Below are 21,084 nucleotides of genomic sequence, written 5' to 3' on the forward strand. Positions count from 1 at the left end.
TAGCTTAGTATAAGCTATAAGGCCACTTGGCATTCGGTAGAAGAGCTGGTGCTTCCCTTATGGAGATAGTAGACGAATAGCCATATTAGTCTTGTATGTGCCATCTTAGTCAATGCTTGTACCACACTGACCTCTCCTGAGATGGTAGCAAACCCTTTCACACGCTGGGTTCATAACATGACAGTAACCTAAGTTAGACCTGACGTAACCTGGGCACAGTCTCTACTTTTTGATCGACAAATGCATATAAAAAGTCAAGAAAATAGAAATAATTGACATGTATTCCCTTTGGCACAGCAGGTCAGAGACTATGCAGTTGTTTCAGTTTCCTCAGATTTGAAATGTTAGGTCTATGAATAATGTAAAATTTGCTCTGATACACAAACACCCTTTTTGACAGCAGGAAGGTTATTCATAAATCATAAATAAGACATTAATTAATAAGTGTCTAACTGTGACTCATTTCCACCAGCTTTTTGATGTGACGCTAATTTCCATTTTCCCACTGAAATATTTTTATAGAAACTATTCTCATAAAAATAAAAGTGTATAAACACACTTTTATTATACCATTTAAAAGTTAATATTATGACTAATAATCCTATTTATGTCACCTCTATTGAGAGTTTGCTATAAGCCAAGCATTAGTTAAAGCACTTTTCCTGTATTGTATCATTTAATTCTGAGAACAGCCCAATGAGATATGTTTTATTTAAAAGCCATTTTAGAGGGGAAGAAACTGTGATTTAAAAAATTAAAGTAACTTGCTCAGCTCATATAGTTAGTATGTCCGAGCCAGGATTCAAACTTAGCTCTGACTAAAGTTGTAGCACATGCTATATTGGCAATTAATAAATAAGGACATAAGAATTACTCAGTATTAATACTGGTTATTAAGCATCGATCTATCATACCTATCTCAAAAATATTATATTCCACACCTCATTGTACCTTTAAGAGTAACTGACGATCACATAGGGTATAAGATACCATGAAAATAGACACAGCATGTGTGAGGAGAGTCTCATTTTAATACCAATTTCATGATGAATTATGTGTTTAGAAGTGTGATGTCTTAAATTTGAGAATTAATTCTCTAGTATCTGGTATCTCTGCCATAAAAAACAGAACCAAAATTATCTCAGATTTAAATGTGTTATTTACCCTAGGTGTTTAGTAAAAGTAAATCTCATCAAGAAATATGTTAATGTCTTAAACATTTCTAGGTAGCTTCCATATACATTGTCTTATGTCATGCTCAAAACTCCCATGCTAAATATTACTCATCAATTTACTAGAAAGCCAGCACTTGCCTCTAATTCTCCTGTCTCTTAGAGCACTTATATTTCAACATGTCACGAAGTCGGAATTCCATTCCATTCCATGGGTGAGAATTGCCCCCAACTATAGTCAGAAAATCCTTTGTCCTCAAAAGGTATTTTCCCCCGGGAAGCCTTATTTCGCCCCAGTTACCTAAAAAGCTTTATTTTCCAAGCCCGTCTTTGACTGCCTCTCGAAGGATAGTAGTTCAGAGAAAAAAGCTGATTCCAAGGTCTCCTATGGCATGGAATGGATACCTGACTCTGGTTTATCAAGGTTAACACCAAAGGAAGATCTCTTGTCCCCACAGCTTGCTCCTATGGATGATAACCCAAGTGATACTTTTGTACTTTTCACAAACTGTGGTGCCATTTATAAGATAAACAAGATCAAACATGGCGTGTGCATTACTCCTGTCACTTTAAATCAAGGATGCCTGGTCACAGAGTGGTGGGATAAACTCATATAACTTAATGGAGCATAACCACCACTTATTCGAAACACAAATATACACAGCCGCCATTGTGTATGACCCAAGGGTTTACTAGCAGATCTCTGGCTGTATATGTGTAAACCCCTTGTGTGAGTTTTTGAGCCTGCAGGAGGATAATCATTGCATAAAAATAAAAACTAAATAAAAAATAGAGGAAAACAGAATATAAAAGAAATGGCTTTCTTTAAATCATTTATGTAAAACAAAATATAAATGTGGCATTTTGAGCAGATTAACTTTACATCCTGAAAAGACTTTTCAAAAAAATCTGTACCAAAATTAACTTTGAAAACAATGAGTGGTTATCTACACCTGTTTTGAGCGTAGAGAATTATTTTCATGTGCAATTTGTTGATTATTTCTAGGCATGACTGGGATCCTCCAGACCGAAAAGTGGACACAAGAAAATTTCGTTCTGAGCCCAGGAGTATTTTTGAATATGAACCTGGGAAGTCATCGATTCTGCAGCATGAAAGACCAGTAAGCACTTGTCATTAAACAGGATGCCAGTTTTCTAGGCTTCCTGGGTTCCCAAATAAAGTTGAATTTCATATCATTTAGCAATTTTTGTCCCAAAGGTAATAATTTGGCATTATTTAGAAATCATGTGTATTTTATATCATGATTTGTGCCTCTCATCTCAGAATTGAAGATGCACTCTTTAATACTAGGGATGCCAAAAAAAAATATACACATGACTTGTATTCATCTTTTGTTATCGGTGTATATTGAGTATTACAATTTGAATACAGTTTTTTCCTTCCTTAAAATGTGTATACTTTTTTTTGGCACCTTCTGTATATTATCCCTACTGACCAAATCTAGGACTTATATCACATAGCTATGCCTAATCATAGTGCTGTTTAATTAGAAAAAAAAACTCTCATAAATGTAACACTTAATTGCTAGTCTTCATTGCTAGTGAGAAAAATCATTCATTACAAATGGACCCAGGCAGTTCCATTCCTTTCCTTCCATATAGGTTTCTTTATATTTCTTTGGTTTAAGGGGAAATTTTCCAAATGTTTTTTTGAAAAATAACAAGCTGTTTTAATTGATTCTTATTAAATCTCTCTCAGGTTACCAAGCCTCAAGCTTCCTGACTGATTGTCAATCTAATGGATCAAGATTATGTTTAACTTTGTAGTATTTTTTCCCAATTATTTAATTTAATTATATGCAAACAAACAGATATATAAAATGGAAAATAACCATTTGCTTCCCCAAAGTGCAGTTTAACAAAGGGGTTCTTCCTTGGCCTTCCTTGTTTTTATGTCCCCAGTCCTTCTTTCTGAGTCCTTTGCTTTCCCTCCTTGATCAGTGCCCTCAGGATCTCTTTAAAACTATAATTCCTCTGCATCTTTATAAAAATCTCTGCTTCTAGAGAAACAACTGAAGTCATTTGCAATTTACTCTCGGACACATCTTAAAATAATTTTAGGTGTCAGTGAACAGGAAAGAAAGTTTTCTTTGTTAAATCCTTTAAGTATCCAAGAAACCACATTATCATATATAATGCAAGGCCAGGCCTGGAATTTGATTGGAAACCCTTGCCTCACCACACCCAGTATGAGTGTCCTTGATTTAGTTTTGGAAACCCTATATTTATGGTTATGTTCTTGAGAAACATGTTCAGAAACCTTATAATCACATAATTCATACATGGTATTTATCTAAGCCTTCTTTACCTTCCTTCAAATAACTCATATCTTTTAGAGTAACAGAACTTTAACGGAAAAACTGAAAGAAAAAAGGAACATCACTGATTTGCAGGTCCCATTGCAAATGTATAACCCTTTTACCAGGTTCTATGATCGAATATCATGATACTCTGTAATTTCTAGGATGAGAATTGAGTGACCCATGACATCACCATTGCATAAAATTGAAAATAGCAAAATAGTTTTGCAAAATAATGAGTCTCAGATTTAAATGTAAATAACAAAACTTTAATGATCATTCTAACAATGTATGATGCTCTTAGGATGATGACTGCGGCAATTGTATTGGAATGCTCTGGTAGCTGTGGTGCCAGGAAACAAGACTGATTTTTAGAAGCTTTCCTATCAGACTATTTCTATTATTTACTCACTGAGCAACATGTACTGTGCACCCACTATGTGCCAGACATTGTACTAGGTGCTAGGGGCACAATAGTGAACGAGACACAGTTTCTACCTCGAGGAACTTCGAGTCCATCATTTCATGGATGTGCAGAGCTAGAGCTGCATTTGTGTGACGTACACCACCGCCTATATGGTTGAAGTGGTGGCACACTTGAAGATTCCTTTTGCCCTCTCAAGAGCTCATTCACAGGCCCTGTCATTGTGACTGAAATTCCCACATTATTCATGTCTTTGGGTTAAAGCTTTGAAGGCTCCTAGTTTAAAAACAGTAATAATAAAAATAATAATAATAGCAATAACAGTAGTTGTAAATCTTTATTGAGCATTTACTATGTGCCAGGCCCTGTAACTAGTACTTTATGCCTCATCTCATGGTATGATCCCAAGAACCCTCTGAAGTACATATATGGAATTCCCATGTTGCAGATGAAGAGACTGATGCACGCATTCAGTAACTTTGCCCAGGGTCATGTAGCTGGTGGGTGTTGGAGCTAAACCTGGAGATGAGGAGACTCATGCCGAGTGCACTTAATCCCACTATGCAGCGACATCACCAGGATTAGCTGAGTAGGAAGCACACGTAGCTAGTAGTCATTTTCACCTTCGCTTATTTGATTATTTATTTTGCAGTATAAATTATTTATTTGCTAATTTGTAATAAATTAGTGTACTTGATTTAGTTAACCAGGAACCTGGGCCCTGAGTAGTTAAGACATATGAGTAAGACCTGGCTCTAAGAATAGAAAAACCTGGAGTATGGGTATTGCTGGAGATTCGGGTATGGATGAGTACAGGAAAAGGGCAGTGGGGGGACCTACATACTCAGAAGGAAATGAGAATGGGTATCTTACGAAGAAATGGCAAGAACCAAACACTTTTATCCCTTCTAAACAATTTTGCTGAGGGCCAGTCTTATACAAAATGATTTGAGCTAGTCCTCTGCATCATTTTGGCCAGGCTTTTTATTATAGAACTAGGCAATTGGCTTTTTATTATAGAACTAGGCAATTGGCTTTTTATTATAGAACTAGGCAATTGGCTTTTTGTGTTGTTATTGGTGTTTGCCCTTTGGTGGGTTTTTTCTGTTTCGTTTTGTTTTTTTGGAGAGGCAATCAGAATGAATTCAGGGTTAAGTGCACAGTCATGTTGCAGAGACTGGCTGTCTATTGATACAGTTTACATAAGATTCTGGAGTGTCTTGAAAACACAAGCTATAGAGGACAAATGGCAGGTTTGCTAAATGAGAGTGATGTAGGAGCAAATGGACAACACTTAAGGATTTCAGGGTGGTCTAAATGCACTCTCGCGTCATTTTACTCCAAAATGGTTTGTGAGCATTCCTTTGCTCTTTCCGTATTTAATTTTTGTAAATTATACACAATACCTAGGTCGTTTTCTGTTGCTCTTTTCAATTCTTAGATGACTCCATCCTCTGACCAGTTTTCCCAAATGCCATCTTGGACTCCCCTCTTCCCCACTGATCTCAAAGTCCTCCCCCCAGGAGAACTGCCATTGCCTCTCCTCTCCTCTGCTCCACAGTTGTCCATGGCCTGTATTCCAGTGACAGCCACCTACCTGATCACTGTCCTAATTCTCCAATCTTTATGAAATCTTTATAAAATCTCTTGCTCAAAACTTACTTCTGACTCTCAAGTATCCTTAGAGCAAAATCAAAATTCCTTAATATACTTTACGAAAAACCTTGTGATTTGGCTCCTGCCGAGCTTTCCTGCCTCACTCACTATGTTCCAGTTGTACAGAGAGCGTTCCATTCTTTCCTTATTAGAGCTTTGCACGGGCTGTTCTCTCCACCAGGAAAGCTCTGTCCACCACCTCTCCCTTCACCTGGAAAAGCCTCCTCTCACTTCCCCCGGGGCACCATCTCGGACTCCTCAACAAGTGTAGAGCTCCCCCTGCTGTCCGCTCTCCTGCAGCACGCTGCTTTTCCTCCCTCACCACACTGAATTGTAATGGCCTGTTTACTTGTGTCCCTCACTAGACTTTAAGCTCCTTGAAGGCAGGGACCATGTCTAGTGCACCAGTTGTATCCCCAGCACCTAGCACAATGCCTGGCACATGGTAGGTGTTCAGTGAATACTCATTGAATGAATAAGCGAATGAATGAATATAGGTTTGACCCTTGCAGTGAGTGGGTAGAATCGGTGAGACTGAATCCCTGTTCTGTTGCTAATCTACAAAGTCTATACATTTCTAGTGCCAAAAAGCACAGTGGGTCTCCATCAAAGGACACACGAGGGATTCGACACACTGCTATTAGTAACTGTGGTTCACTAACTGAATACTACTCTGTCCAAAAGCATCTCCTTTCTCCTTACAAATCAGTGGAATATGTGTTTATGTTCTTTAACATGAAAGTAAAAGTGAATGCAATTTTTAAAAGTGCATAGCTATTCATTTGACTATAAGCTTGCAAATTTTGATTAAATGGGCTTAATGTTTGATCTAGAAAAGTAATTTGCAATCACCACAAATTTCTCTTTAACTGACTTGAACCACAATTTATTCCATGAAACAATCATTCAAATTCTTGAAACTTTATATCCCACCTGGATTGGATATGTTTGTAGGTAAGCCACATTAAAAGAAAATAAATTTAAATAAAGCATTTATTTAGGACCTCTCTATACTTGAATCAATAGAAAATGATATGAAGATGGTACCTTTCTCTATTATAACTAATCCAGCACACAATGATAAAAGCTGAAAGAAACAATCATTGAAAACACAGAGCAGAATTAAAATTCAATGTAAACCCTCAGTGAACTTAAGCTTCTTTATTAATGAAGACTGTCACTCAAAGTTTAGACTATAAAAATTTTGAGAGTTTCATCTGATGGTTTGAGCCATAAAGAATTACCCCCAACTTATAATGTGCATAGCATTTATCGTGGAACCTCAACAAGTATAAAACATGTGAGCCAATGCCGTGAAAGCTTACCAGTTAATGAGCATACAGTTTTAAAGAATCAGATCATATTGACACTTCTTTTTGTTTGAAACAACATACAGAAATTATATGCCTGTGTTGAGAATACTGAGAACAGTAGACTTTTTATAACCTGAAAAGCAACTAGATGTCCTAAAACTGTAGAAAACATAAAAACTTGAAAAATTGTTACCCATTGGTTACATTTAAAGAAAACTCGTGTGATTTGTAGTTTTAGATTTTCTTAAGCACTTTCTCCTACACTGAAGACCCACTAGTTTTCAGCACAGGTTTGCTGAGTTTTTCAAAATGAGGAGACTGAAAAAGATTAAAAGATGTGCAACAGCATCTCTGCTCTTTTGCTGTCTTTTGGGAGCAAATAGAGTAAAGCATAATCATACTTCCTAAATGAGTTCCTGAGTGTTAACATTTGTGTCATACAACTCAAAGGAACTTTCAAGTTACCCGTGTTTATGTCTGTTAGCTGACCATCATCTGTATGTGTTATCACTGACTGTTGTAAGGCCTTTGTGTACCTTAGCAGTGGATCTAGGTTGCTGTGTAATACATTTAATTGTTGCATGACTAAAGGGATTTGACAGGTCAGCCACAGCAAAGAGGAAATTCTAGTTCTGCCACTTAACAGTTCCTTTACCATAAAGTCTCTGCACAAGCGTGTGTCTTTCATTACGTTCCAATGTTGTGGATAACTACCCATGGTCACTGTTTTGGGTGTTTTCTCTGCTATTTTCAACGGACATGGATTCCAGATAGCTGCCCATTGTGACTATAAATTGAATTTTTATTCTATTTTAACGTACAAAATCATAATTCATGGAAAATTGCTAAGGTATGATGCAGGATGATAGATATTCTGCTCCCTTTTCCATATTCTGTAATAGGAATATATTTCTATAAATCAGGATTTAGTATATCTGTTACATGTTTTCTTGAGGTGGAAGTCAAAGTGAAGTTGTAACCACTGGCAAATATATTAGGTTGGTGCAAAAGTAATTGCAGTTTAAAACGTTCAAAAATAATTGCAAAAACCGCAATTACTTTTGCATCGACCTGGTACTTATTTGTTTAATAAATGTGCTGCCCTCTGCTGTTCAAAATGTTTTTTAAACAAATTTGTTTCCCTCAAGAGAAATTTCGGTCTCCCTTTAACAAAATAAAATAATGTGTTTGAAAGCAAAGATCATAAAATCAAGAATTAATAATATTTTTAAGTACATAACATTAAAAACAGTAAGATTTTAAAAAGCCAAAGATTCGTTTTCCTGTGGAAGAAGTAATAGGTCTCTATAGGCAGAACAAAATTTAACTGAAAAATTCTAATGTCAAGTACCCTAAAAATCAGTGCCAGCTGAACTATTCCATGATTGTTACATGCTGCAGATATCATTTAAGTGATAATTGGAGAAAAATAAGAGTTTAGTACTATCATAATCTCAATTAGCATTTTTGCACTCTTGAATCAAATGTAAATTGAATCAAAATGTAAATTGAATCAAATGTAAACTAAAATCAAAATGGTAAAATTACCTGAATATTTCCTTTCTGTTACTTCTGAAATGTAAACCAAATATATTATTGACATAAATGAGAGAAAATATCTCAAGATTCCTGCAACTTTCCCATTTTAATTATAGTATGTTCTCCATAACACGCGAACAGTGTAAAGCAAAATAACACTTTAAAAGAAAGAAAAGAAAAAACAATCTCAATACCAGAATACCATCATGGTCTTTTGTAAATGTTTTCTTACTGAGCTCATCCCCACACAGTATTTGTGGTACCATTAGAACTATTACACAAGCATGCAGTCATATTCTGCTTTTATCATTTATTGTCCCATCATAAACATTTTCCAGGATTACTATACAGTTAATCATGATCACCACATGTGTCGGATAACTTAGACTCTTTCACTATTTTGTTATGACGTCTCAACTTTTCTATCATTATCTCATATTATAAAATATTGAAATAAAAAGCACCTCTAAAACTACTTTGGATATAATTGATTATTAAATACAGGCTGTATGTTATTAACAAAGTTATTGGAAATGTAAAAAGTCATTTAAACACTTGGACAAGCTAATGTCCAAATAATGGCTTTTGTCTGAATATGAACTATCTCAAGGCACCCAATAGTACAAAAGCATATGTCCTCTCCTGGCCAGGGGGAAAGGCTTTTAGGAAAATGGAGGGCTTTTTTTCCTGACTGAAATACTACTGTCCAATGTTTAATTGCACCATGTTTAATTAGGGTCATATAATACTTATTAGAAAGTAATAACCCATATGTCATACTTTAAGCATTCATTTTTAATAGCAAATCAACAGCCCGAATCAATCTGGTTGGGCATGTATTATTTGAAAGCACTAAGGATATCGCTGGGCAAAGTGAATGCTCCATGTCTGTTTTTTCTATTGCTAAAGTAATGGTATGTATTTTCTCAAATTGTTTATAATAACACTCCTAGTTTTTCTATCTTAACTACAATATTCAGAAACCACTGGAGGGGAACAAGTGAATTATAAAAATTGGCTTTTCCTCTAAATTAGAGTGTCAACCAAAATAGGGTGTGATTTTCTCCCTCACCCTCTCTTCAACCCTTAGCCACTCACAATACCTCGAAAGAGCTAACCCCATCCAAATCTATTTCTCTAGCTCAAGGTAGACAGGTAGAAGGTGACATTTGGGACATCTTATGAGATGTTATCTTTCTTCACTTTCTGATTGGCGCCTTGTCCTCACATCTTTTCAGTGGTCCAGACCATCCCTAAATTATCTGGGTCCCCAAGGGATATTTAACTTTTCCGAAAAATTTCCTCCTGCCTTGCCTAAGGCAGGGTGCAAAGCACTGCTAGCTGGTGTCCTGGGTTTCCTCAAGAACGTCTATCTAATGAATCAGTTTTTCCTTTACCCTCTTTCTTACAGCCCCCTCTCCCAACAACTCTGACACCTGTTCCAAGGGAACCTGGCCGGAAGCCTATTTCTATTTCACCATATGGAGAAGTCACTGGTACCCCCTCCCCTCCACCCAGGAGTGGCATCCCCACACCAAGCCCAAGCACCCCGGCTCTCTCTCCCATCTGGGTGAGCTCCTTCCTTCTTTCACTTATCCAACGCCTGTTGGGAAGTTCAGGTGTAGCCTTTGTCCTTCAGAGGCTAAGAAACAAGGAGAGGCTAGCTACTCACCACCTCCCTCCACCTTGCTGCCCTTTTTCTTTCTCACCTAGATCCCAGGTTCTTCATGCCAATCGAACCCTAATAGCTTCCTAGCACCTTTCGCTCCTCCTCTCACCTTGTATCTCTTCCCACCTTTCCCCTCCTGCTCCCCCGGGCTCTCCATATGGGTGCACCAGAGCAAACTGTCTGCGGACTGCAGACTTACATGCTGGGACCAGTGAGGACATGGGCGACAGAGTGACTCACCGAGAAAAGCTACTTGGTGACAGAAGTTGAGCCTGTTTTAATACTCTGTGCTATCAGTGCTCATTCTCACGGTCACAGACAGTTTTTCATGGTTTATGCATCAAGCTAAGATGAAAAGCGGAAATGGTAGACAGAGGAAGTAACTACCGTGCTTTCCCGAAAATAAGGCCTAGCCAGACAATCAGTTCTAATGTGTCTTTTGGAGCAAAAATCAGTATAAGACCTGGTATAATATAATATAATATAATATAATATAATATAATATAATATAATGTAAGACCAGGTCTTATATTAATTTTTGCTCCAAAAAAAATCAGTATAAGACCTGGTATAATATAATATAATATAATATAATATAATATAATATAATATAATATAATGTAAGACCAGGTCTTATATTAATTTTTGCTCCAAAAAAAATCAGTATAAGACCTGGTATAATATAATATAATATAATATAATATAATATAATATAATATAATATAATATAATATAATATAATGTAAGACCAGGTATTATATTAATTTTTGCTCCAAAAGACACATTAGAACTGATGGTCCGGCTAGGTCTTATTTTCGGGGAAACACGGTAGGGGCCTAAGTGATGCCATCAAAGCTCACCTTCGTATCCTAATTTGACTCATGTTACTTTACTTCCTTTGTTCTCTCTGGCTGAGATTTGTTGGATGAGAGTGGATGCATGTTTGCGTGTGACTGCGCGCGCGTGTTTTTCATACTACACAGCGTTTCCCTCACTTAGCTCAGTGTGCCTTTTCCTTCCCTTTTCCTTCACATCTGCTCCAGACTGATCGCATACATCCAGATGACATAGATTTAGAAAATGAGCCCTGGTATAAATTCTTTTCAGAACTGGAATTTGGACGCCCGGTAAGTGAGGCTAGACTATTAATATAAGAAAATTCGGAGAATGTTGTTGGATTTATAAAACATACCATTATCAGAAGAGATAGGTGTCATTTAGAGAACAAAGCTCAATGTGTACTCTATACACAAATTTGGTACAGCTCAGCCCAAAGTCACTTCTGTACCAAATGTTTAAACGTGCTCCGACACTTTCTATATATAGTTTTTCTTTACTACCAAACCATGCATTAGGATTACTCTATATCTAAGCAAATTCAAAATGTTGAGATAGTTTCTGTCCTGGAATAGTCAGACATTATTACAGATTTATAGAAAACTTCTATTTGTTTACAACCCATTTTGGTCTACTTCAATCAGAAGAGCACTGTAACAATAATGATAATAGTTACTATTATTATAGCTCCTAATTGCTGAAGAATCACCAAGCACCTGGAGAGTGCTGGGTTCTGTACTCATTTTCTCAGTGAGTTCGCACGGTGCCTCTCTAATAAGAAGAAACCAGAGACCAGAGAGGTTAATTAATTTACCCAAGATAGTAAGTGGCAGAGTCAGATGCTAAGCCCAGGCCTATCAAACCAACAAACAAAAACCCTGGGCAATCCCTACTACAACATATTGCCAGAATATTTCCACAATAAAGTATCTCGCTTACTTTTAGGGATATAAGGAAAGGGAAAAATACGGAAACCCTGTGGACCTTGATTTCTAGTTTTGCTACTGAAAACCACCATAATACCTCTAGTCCCCAAACCCCCACCAAAGATGGACCTTATGAGAATGCCTTAGTCTGTTTGGCATAAAGAGTCAACCCAGGCCTCAAATAGCAATTTCCTTTATGAACTCAAGTTTTACTGGGGAACTCTATCAACTAACAGCAGTGCATTTGAGGAGTGTCAGTTACATATTTTTTATACTCTTACTGGTGTTTCTGAATTTTAAACTCTTAAAGAACATACTGACTACACCGCACAGCATTTTATTAGAGATCAGAGAGTACCATCTTCTTTTTGCCGTGTCATAGACTGATTTATATGCTCATATACTAAACCACATATTGTATCCTCATATACTAAACCCTGTATTGTAGTTATAGCACTCCCTTTTGTCCATTAAAATACAAAGGAGACGTGGTTAGATTCGTTATCTTATTGAATTGGACCAAAAGGGACTGTAAATAAATATAAACCAAAGAATTTTTCCTAGAATTTCTATACCTAATAGGAGGAATGTTTTCTCTCAGTTTTTTCTAATTTGTATTCAAGTAGTCAAATAAATGTATTCTATTTCAGAGAAAACAAATTCTTTAACTTTATTTTATATGTATTGTTGTTAATGATTAGACAGCTTATAGGTACTGTACCAATTTCTGTTCTGAGCCTAAATTACCAACATTTTTCTATAATCATTTTCAGCCACACATGGAAACTCACCAGCATGCTATCCACTTGCTCCTTTAATGTTTCTTTAATATACCTTGCGTTCCTCTGTGGCTAGAGACTAGGAGTGCTAATTTGATTTGATGAAATGAGTGTATAAATATACTAATCAAATCACTAGTAATTTTGCCCAGTGCTTGAGAATATTTACGAACATAGTACTCTTCCTCTTAGGCTACCCCCATTTGCTCCATTCATGTCACTCTTTATGTGTATCTGATGCTGTCAGCACTCAATTTCTAACTGTTGTCACCTTTTCCACATGTTCATTCCTTGCTGCCATTGATTCTCCTCCATTCCATCTCTACACTTCTGCTTATGTGGTACATCTACACCCAGCCTCCTAAAAAGGCTCTGGACTATGTTCAAGATCATTCTTCTGGTGTTTCCAATGAGGTAAAAACAAATTATTCTTTTTCAGATTTCTCTCTTAGGAGCTGTTACCTTGATTCTGAACATCTGTGTTTTACAAGTCATTATAGTGGCTAAGCTATTTTTTAAAAATCTACCTCTGTATCATTGTGTTGTACGCAGTTTCATTCCTTGGACATTAATTATACCTAAAGCACTGCCTCTTTCTGAAACGTAGAAGAAGAATCATTCCATATCTTTGAGTTGAATTCTTGAGTGTAGTCCTGGTATCCAGGAGTGTGATCATCAAAAAATCAAAAGTAATAGTCTTAGTGCATATATTAACCACCTGTTTTGATTAGACTAAAATGCTGCCAGAAGGCTTCTCTGAGCCATTTTATCATCATGCTTGGAGGTGCAGAATGACACTTTAAATTCTTAGATAATCGGATGTTTATGCCCAATGTATTCCTAAAATTTATTTTAAATTTTTATGTTCTTTGTGGATTTGTGGATTTTAGCATTAGATAAAATAAAGACTATGGCTGACAAATAACTGGCACACATGTCACAAATTCCCAGTTCTACACCTTTGACAGACATTACTAATCCGTCTCAATGCTGTAATCCAAGCAGCTACTATAATAGATTATCACTGGCATATGTGATGAAATGCATTTGCCACCTCTGCTTAGGAATGTTCATGACAATCTGCTGGGTTAAAAAATTTATGCCAGGCAATGTAAAATTTTATGTGAATTAGTCAAAGAGAGTCTGAAAAAGGCAGAAATAGTCCAGCATCAAAAGCTTTTTATCCTGCTCTTTGCAAAGAAAAATAAAATATTTTGGAAAGTATTTTTAGGACTCATTAGGAGACATAAGCAAAAGTGACAGTTTTGCTAAATATCAGTTATATATAAGTCTCCCTATGGGAATTCTTAGAAACAGTTTGGATGGGAGCAGAGTAAATTGCTTTTTGCACAGTAGTTACTCTGTGGTCCTAAGGAATTAAAAAAACCACTTAATATCTTATTTTCATTGAAAAGTTTATCTCAGTTAAATATGTACCACCAGAAAATAAAACAAGTAGGATGACTATGCTGCAGGAAGTACTATTGACACATGGTGGTGAAAACTGGAATTGCAGGCATAGTCTCAGGAGGTAATATCCAACTTTCTAGAGATTCAACTTGCAATTCTAAATTATTTCCCCTGAGATATGCCTCGGAGTGTATGTTAAACAGAGAAGTGATCAAAATATTTATATACTAAATTAAAAGTAAAATTGAGTAATCAGGAATATTCTGGGTTATTGAATTCAGTCATTTCCAAAGGTTTATTTTTTTACAAACAGGCATGTAATCTGAAGAAAATCAAATACAGCAAACAATTCTATTCTTAGAATTCTTATGTTTCCTTCACATCTGAAGAAAGGGTATAATTTCAACATAAGAACAACCCAAGACTTTGCTTTGGAATTCAATTGGTCTGATATTTCTCTCAGATATTTTGGTCAATATTTTTAGGATGTTTTTTAAGGTAGTTGGTTCACTGAGAACTGGAATAGAATTTAGAGATCACCATGTCCAATGCCATAGTTTTTCAGCCAAGAAAAGTAGAGCCCAACAATTTTAGGAAGTAATGTCCAAAATCACAGGGTAAGTTGGTGGCAAATTAAAAATAAATATTGATCTCTTAACCTTCACTTCAGGGTTGTGTCCTTTATACCACATTTCTTAGCATTTCCAAGAGATATATTTAGAGCTCAAATCTTTTAGAAACACATTATTTACTTAATACTATTCCTTATTAACAACTTATGTCTGTGAAATAAGTTCCACTATTTAACATTACACAATAATTCTTAAGCTAAAAATAGTAGAAACTTAAATTGTACGCATTCTGTATTGTTATAGTAGTGGCAATAAAAATCACATATAAAAGCACTTTGTTGATGGTTTAACTGATTTTTCATTATCTCTGGGATTTAGAGGGGGTGTTGTATGATTCTCATAGCATATTAATTTTTTAATTTCATATCATTGTTTGTAAAAATATTCTGATAAGAATATTATACTGGAGTCTGTCTTTAATAACCTTATGTAAAATATTTCTGGTAAAAATTGTAATTGATTAGACATTACCTTACCCTATTATTTATCAAGCACCTATTCTATGCCAAGAATAACATATTTTCTAATCCATAAATACAACTGAGAAACTGGTATTAGTGAAGAACAATTAAGGACTTGTAAGCAAAGTTAATCATATGCTCACTTAACAGAAAGAATGATTCAGAATCTATACTTTATTAAAATGACCTTCATTTGGTGTGTAATGTATGAATACTTGGTAGATCATAATAGGTAAGATAGGTTACCTCTTTTCTGGAGACAATTTCCATTTCAGGATGAGTACCATTCATACAATTATACAAGCTTTTCTTTTAGTTATCTCTCTAGACTTTTTACTGTTTCTTTATAATTTAATACTGAACCTTTTCCTTTGAGTATACCTAAAATCACAAAATCAGTTTCAGTTTATTTTGGGCTGCGGAAACCAACACCGGAAGAATTATTGTAGTTTCTTAGTCTGAGTCGAAAACAATTTGTCAGTGTAGAACCTTCACTTCCTACACTGCGTTTTAATTTATATTACATTTTTATTAGGCTTATCCAAGGACGGCAATTCAAAATTTCTGATCACTCTAGGGGTGTTCTAAGAGTGCTCTGAAATTGACACTTTTTGATAACCAACTCTAGTTTGTGGTTGTGTGTCCCATCAAAGCAGTGATCCACACAGATGGCAACATTCTGAGGCTCTTTGGTGTTGCTTTTCTGCAAACATGTAGAATTAATATTTCTAAATCAGAATATAGTTATCTGGTTTTGTTTATTTACTTGCTTGCCTTCCTTCTTATATAGTATTTATTTTTTCACCTTTCCAGTGTCCAATTCAGAGTTCAGCAAGTTAAAATAATCATATAAACTTATCAGCTAAGAGGGCCAAGCTTTTTTTTTTCTAATTTTATATTTCTTGAGCACTTAAGAACCTAACCATATTTTAGAAACTAAAAATATTAGAATATGCTTTTCTGTCTAAAATAGAAGAAATATCTTCTTGCAGAGAATGTTTTTGTTTCTGGGCAAGATTCCATTCTCATTCAGTAAGATGGAATTAAATGAAAATATTAGTTAATAGAAGCAATTTTAGAGTTATGAGTAAAGGGACTTGTCAGACTGATCTGCATAAAGAATCTCAAAATGGTATTCTAAGATTTTAATTAGTTAATTGATGTTAATTTACAAATAGAAACTTAAGTTATAGAAATAGTTCTTAAAGTGTGATTTAATTTCCACTAAGTAGGTTTTTAGCACTCTGGTAAAATGTTTCTGTGTCATAGGAACTTAAGATAAAATTCGTCAAATTTGCCTTTCTGGCAGACATTTTTAAACTTTTATATAGAACATTTTCAAACTAGAATTTCAGTTTTTCATCAGACCACAGTTTATTTGTGATGGGTACTTAATCATCACATTAGCATACATTTTCCTATGCATTCTAGACATCATACCACACTACTTTCATCTTACAGTGTCACCTCAAACATTCTAGAGTTCAATACTGATCCTCTCTTGCCTTTGTGTATTTTAGCAACTATTCCAGTAGATGGCCATGGGAAGCGAAAAACTCTTCTGTAACATTATCACTTAATATCTATTTTATTGCACTGTTCAGAATAAGAGTATGAAAATGGTGTGTACTATAAAAATCTGGAATTATTTATCAGTTTGTATTTTCTAATTTTCTTTGTTCCTACAACCACAGACAACAAAGAGTTGATTTTCGGACGAAAATGTTAAAAGTTGACTTAAAAAAAAGGCTCAGTGTTGGTTCATTAAATCATTTATTTTAAAGTAACCCTGAATTTAACTATTTGAAAGACATAAATCTGTACCTGATTTTAGTACCAGTAAGTCAGTTTAATTCCAAACAAATTCTGTGGTTTTTATTAAAATGTCGTGTATGTTGACAGATGAAAGATGTCTCAAGTTCTGCTTAAATTTTAGGTTTTAAAGATAACAGCTGGCAACATGATAAAAATTTATAAAGAAGGTTTATGTTTTATAAGGATTGACTGATGACTACAAATTCTTTAAATTCCTGTATGTAAGAAATTTCTATTTACAGTCAATTTTCTCCATGAAGAAGTGGTTGTTGATTTTTCTTTTTTCACCCAGGCAATGTTTGTGTTGTAGATAACTGGAGTAAAACAGAAAAATACAGTGCAGTACATCAGAAGAGAAAGTTGATAGGAAGAAAGTAGAAATTAGGTTGCACGATTTTTTCTTTGGGGAGACATTTTCTATGATCATAATAAATGGTACTTTTAATCTCAATTTTTGCAATATGCTTTTTAGAATATTTGACTTAATGTTCACAGACGAATGAAATTTTGCTGTGGTAAAAATTTTCATGGTACTATTATTCTATCTTAACAGGCCTCCTTGTATCAATCCTCTATAGACAGAAGCCTGGAAAGACCTGGCAGGTAAGAATTGTACTATATTATGCAACCAGAATATTCTAAACCAGTGGGTTCTTTTTCAATGAAAGATTAATGAGGATTATATATCTCATGTTTTTATTTTAAGCACCGTACTTCATGAAGTTATTTTATTTTGTTTCCATATTATTTTATATGATCATATTCAAAAATTTATAAGAATCAAGTGAAGTAATTCTGGATTCCTTTACAGACTGAGAAATTCTTCCTTTTGCTATTTTCACTATACCCAGTCATTTTTTCTTTAAATGGGTGTTATAAGCATCTTATTTTCAATATTGTTAGATGATGTATATAATAACATATTTGAAAAAATATTATAAATATTTTATAATAAATTATAAATTACAAAATTATAAAAATGTTCTAAAGTATGTTCCACATATATTTGTTTGTTATACTCTGACCACACCAATCAGAAATACTGTTACTATAAATAAATGAGGACTTACTATATACTAGGCATTATAAGTACATAAACATATTCAATCCTTAAGACACCACCATGAGTTATGTACTATTATCTCCATTTTATCTCTGAGTAAATGGAAATTTAGGCTCTGTAACTTACCAAGTTTACACAGCTGGCAAGGAGCAGAGACACGGTAAAACTGAACCAAAATAGCTTTTAACCACTAGTCCTAACTGCATTAAAACTCTGCCAAGTTAAGTTCTGTTGGTAGGCTTTGAATATCACACTTACTTTAAAATATTACAGAAATTTAGACACAGTTCAATAGCAATACTGAATAATACAAATTCCCAGCCACACTGTAACATCCACAAATATTTATGTGACATTAATTCACCCTTCTGTAAATTTCTATCAACATAAGTAGATAACTTTGTAAATCGGGCCCTTTATAAATTGGGGTTCCAAGTGCCATCCAAGACATTAATATCACTAAGAAAGGAGCTCCCCCAACCCCTCCTTTTACATCTTTTCCATCTATATATATACCTAAAATGTTTGAATTTTAAAGTAATAATCTGACCTGAGGATTTCTGTAAAGACACACAGACCCTCAAGTGACAGGACTATGATAGCAGAACAGGTCTAGGAGAAGATGGGGTATCCTCTTTAGAAGAACGAAGACAAATTCTGAGGTCTGGCTCCACCTCTGTACTTGCAAAGCATGTGTGTTCCATGTACTCATGTGTAAAACAGCGATGACACTGTGGGTTATAAAAGACCATAATGTCGGAAAGTAAATAGCATACGGCTGGCTTCTAGGAGGTGGTGTGCTGTTGCTGCTGCTGTGGATGTAATTTTATCTAATGGTTTGACAGACAGCATGCTGTGTGATAGATATCTTTGTTCACTAATGTTTGTCTTCAATGATGCTATACTCAGACCCAGATCATGATAAAAATTTCCTGCCATTATAGACTATCAACAGCATTTAATATAACTGGGTGAAAGGACCCTTTAGTAGTTTACTTGCTGACCAAATTAGTGGTCATTCAGCATTTAAATAGAAAAATCTTGGCATTCCAGTGTAAGGTTTTTAAAGCTCAGATTATTAGAAAGAGCTATCAGGAAACCCTGAGGTAAGAGAAATTTGTCTCACCAGATGTCTTCCTTTTCTTCCCAGTCCTTTCCTCCATTTTGGCATCCCTTCTCTGGATGTATTCATGTTGTTGGAACTCCTCTTTATAGAGAAAAGATACATGACACAAATCATAATGTTGAATTGTCAGTCACAACATGTTATACTAAATGGAGAATTTTTACTTTAAAAGATGATTATAAACTTATATCTATACAAAAACTTGCACACAAATGTTTATAGCAGCCTTATTCATAATTGCCAAAACTCCAAAGCAACCAAGATACCCTTCAGTGAGTGAATGGGTAAACAAACATTCATGTAATGAAATATTAGTCAACAATAAAAAGAAATGAGCTATCCAGCCACAAAAAGACAGGAAGAAATCTTAAAAGCATATCGCTAAATGAAAAAGGCATATCTGAAAAGGCTACCTATCATTGTTTCCAACTATATGGCGTTCTGAAAAAGGAAAAACTAGACACAGTGAACAAGTCAGTGGTTGCCAGGTGTTTAGCAGGAGGGAGAGATGAAGAGGTAGAGCACAGCAGCCTTGTATGGCAATGACACTGTTCTTACAGTAGGATGGACACATGTCATTACACATATGTCAAAACTCATCGAATGTTCAACAGAAAACATGAGCCCTATGTAAACCATGGACTTTAATTACATTTAATAATAATGTATAGGTATAATTCATCAACTGTAACAAATGTACCACACTAATAGAGGATGTCAATCATAGGGGAAACTTCGCAAGGGAATATATGGGAATCTCTGTACTTTCTAATCACTTTTTCAGTCACCTAAAACTGCTCTAAAAAAATAAATTTTTTAAAGAGACAATTATAAAAAAAAAAAGTGTTTAATATCAAGGAACAAATTCCTAAAAATGCAGTTTGTGGGATGGGGGATACGAGTTGTAACACTGTCACCAGCATATTCCACCAATCTTTTCTGGTTCACATGTTAACTTCTCCAAACTTAAGCTGATTCCTTCTTTCAGTTCTGCAAGCCTGGCCAGTGACTTTAGGAAAAGAAGGAAGAGCGAGCCTGCTGTGGGGCAGCCGAGGGGTTTGGGGGACCCAAGTGTAAGCAGGACCAGCCCAGGCCGAGCAGACCTCCCTGGATCAAGCTCCACCCTGACAAAGTCTTTCGTTAGTTCTTCTCCTTCTTCTCCATCCAGAGCAAAAGGTAAAAAACAGTAAATTGAAGTGTAAACAATTTATTAGTTTAAGTTTTAACCTAGAGTAAGTACCCTGTGAGAACTTGTCCAGTGATAACCATCCAGAGGTAGTTATTAATAGCATTTAAATGAGGTTGGTGAACCATTTGAGTGACTTAAAGGTCTCTATCATCTCTTAGTGTTTTTTTCCTCCAAATATAGCATTTATGTTTTTTTGGAATAAATCAAAAATATCAAATAATTTATTGTCAGGCTATTAAAAGATTATATTTATGATTGTTAATTTCTAATGTTGCTACAATGAGCAAAATTAATCACATTTATAGAATAGGAGATATAAGTAGCAACAGAGAACACTGTTGCCTAAAACGTACATTTTTTTTTAATTATTTAATTCTAGATAAAATTTGTCTAACCAATGAAAGTCATTTCTTTAATCACTGGCTCTATATTTTGGTCAGTATTCATATGTATAGTAGAATACCCATGTTCTGCATGTAACATAAAGTGTTCAATTCACAACAGTCCACTAGTAAGAACTAACTGGTTTCAAGCCATAATTATAAAATTTGGATATCACCAAGCCTTTTTTTCCGTATGGTCTGTCTCCTCTATGGAAATTCAGTGAGTTTAGTTGAAAGCAAGTTATTCCTTAAAATGTCTGAAATACTGTTGAGTGCATTACTACCACAATAACAGGAATATTTCTAAAATGGAGACTGAGGATTGAACCAGCACCAATAGATACCTAGATCTATACCAAACTTGGGGCT

The 21,084-nt window shown here is 35.1% G+C and overlaps 1 protein-coding gene across 30 annotated transcripts in view; it reads left to right on the plus strand.

Annotated features, from left to right (window-relative positions):
* The window catches only part of SORBS2 (sorbin and SH3 domain containing 2), a 312,931-nt gene that overhangs the window by 253,975 nt on the left and 37,872 nt on the right, over positions 1-21,084 (plus strand). For 20 of the 30 annotated variants that reach the window (XM_033103959.1, XM_033103958.1, XM_033103960.1 and 17 more), the window contains 6 exons: positions 2,179-2,293; positions 9,837-9,995; positions 11,138-11,221; positions 12,994-13,050; positions 17,508-17,557; positions 20,132-20,319. In XM_033103959.1, coding sequence (XP_032959850.1) covers positions 2,179-2,293; positions 9,837-9,995; positions 11,138-11,221; positions 12,994-13,050; positions 17,508-17,557; positions 20,132-20,319 — 653 coding nt within the window. The remainder of the gene's footprint in view (positions 1-2,178; positions 2,294-9,836; positions 9,996-11,137; positions 11,222-12,993; positions 13,051-17,507; positions 17,558-20,131; positions 20,320-21,084) is intronic. The other 10 variants (XM_033103975.1, XM_033103985.1, XM_033103978.1 and 7 more) reach the window with 3 other exon arrangements.

This window comes from Rhinolophus ferrumequinum, chromosome 4 (assembly GCF_004115265.2).
Source record: "Rhinolophus ferrumequinum isolate MPI-CBG mRhiFer1 chromosome 4, mRhiFer1_v1.p, whole genome shotgun sequence".
Taxonomy (NCBI): Eukaryota; Metazoa; Chordata; class Mammalia; order Chiroptera; family Rhinolophidae; genus Rhinolophus; species Rhinolophus ferrumequinum.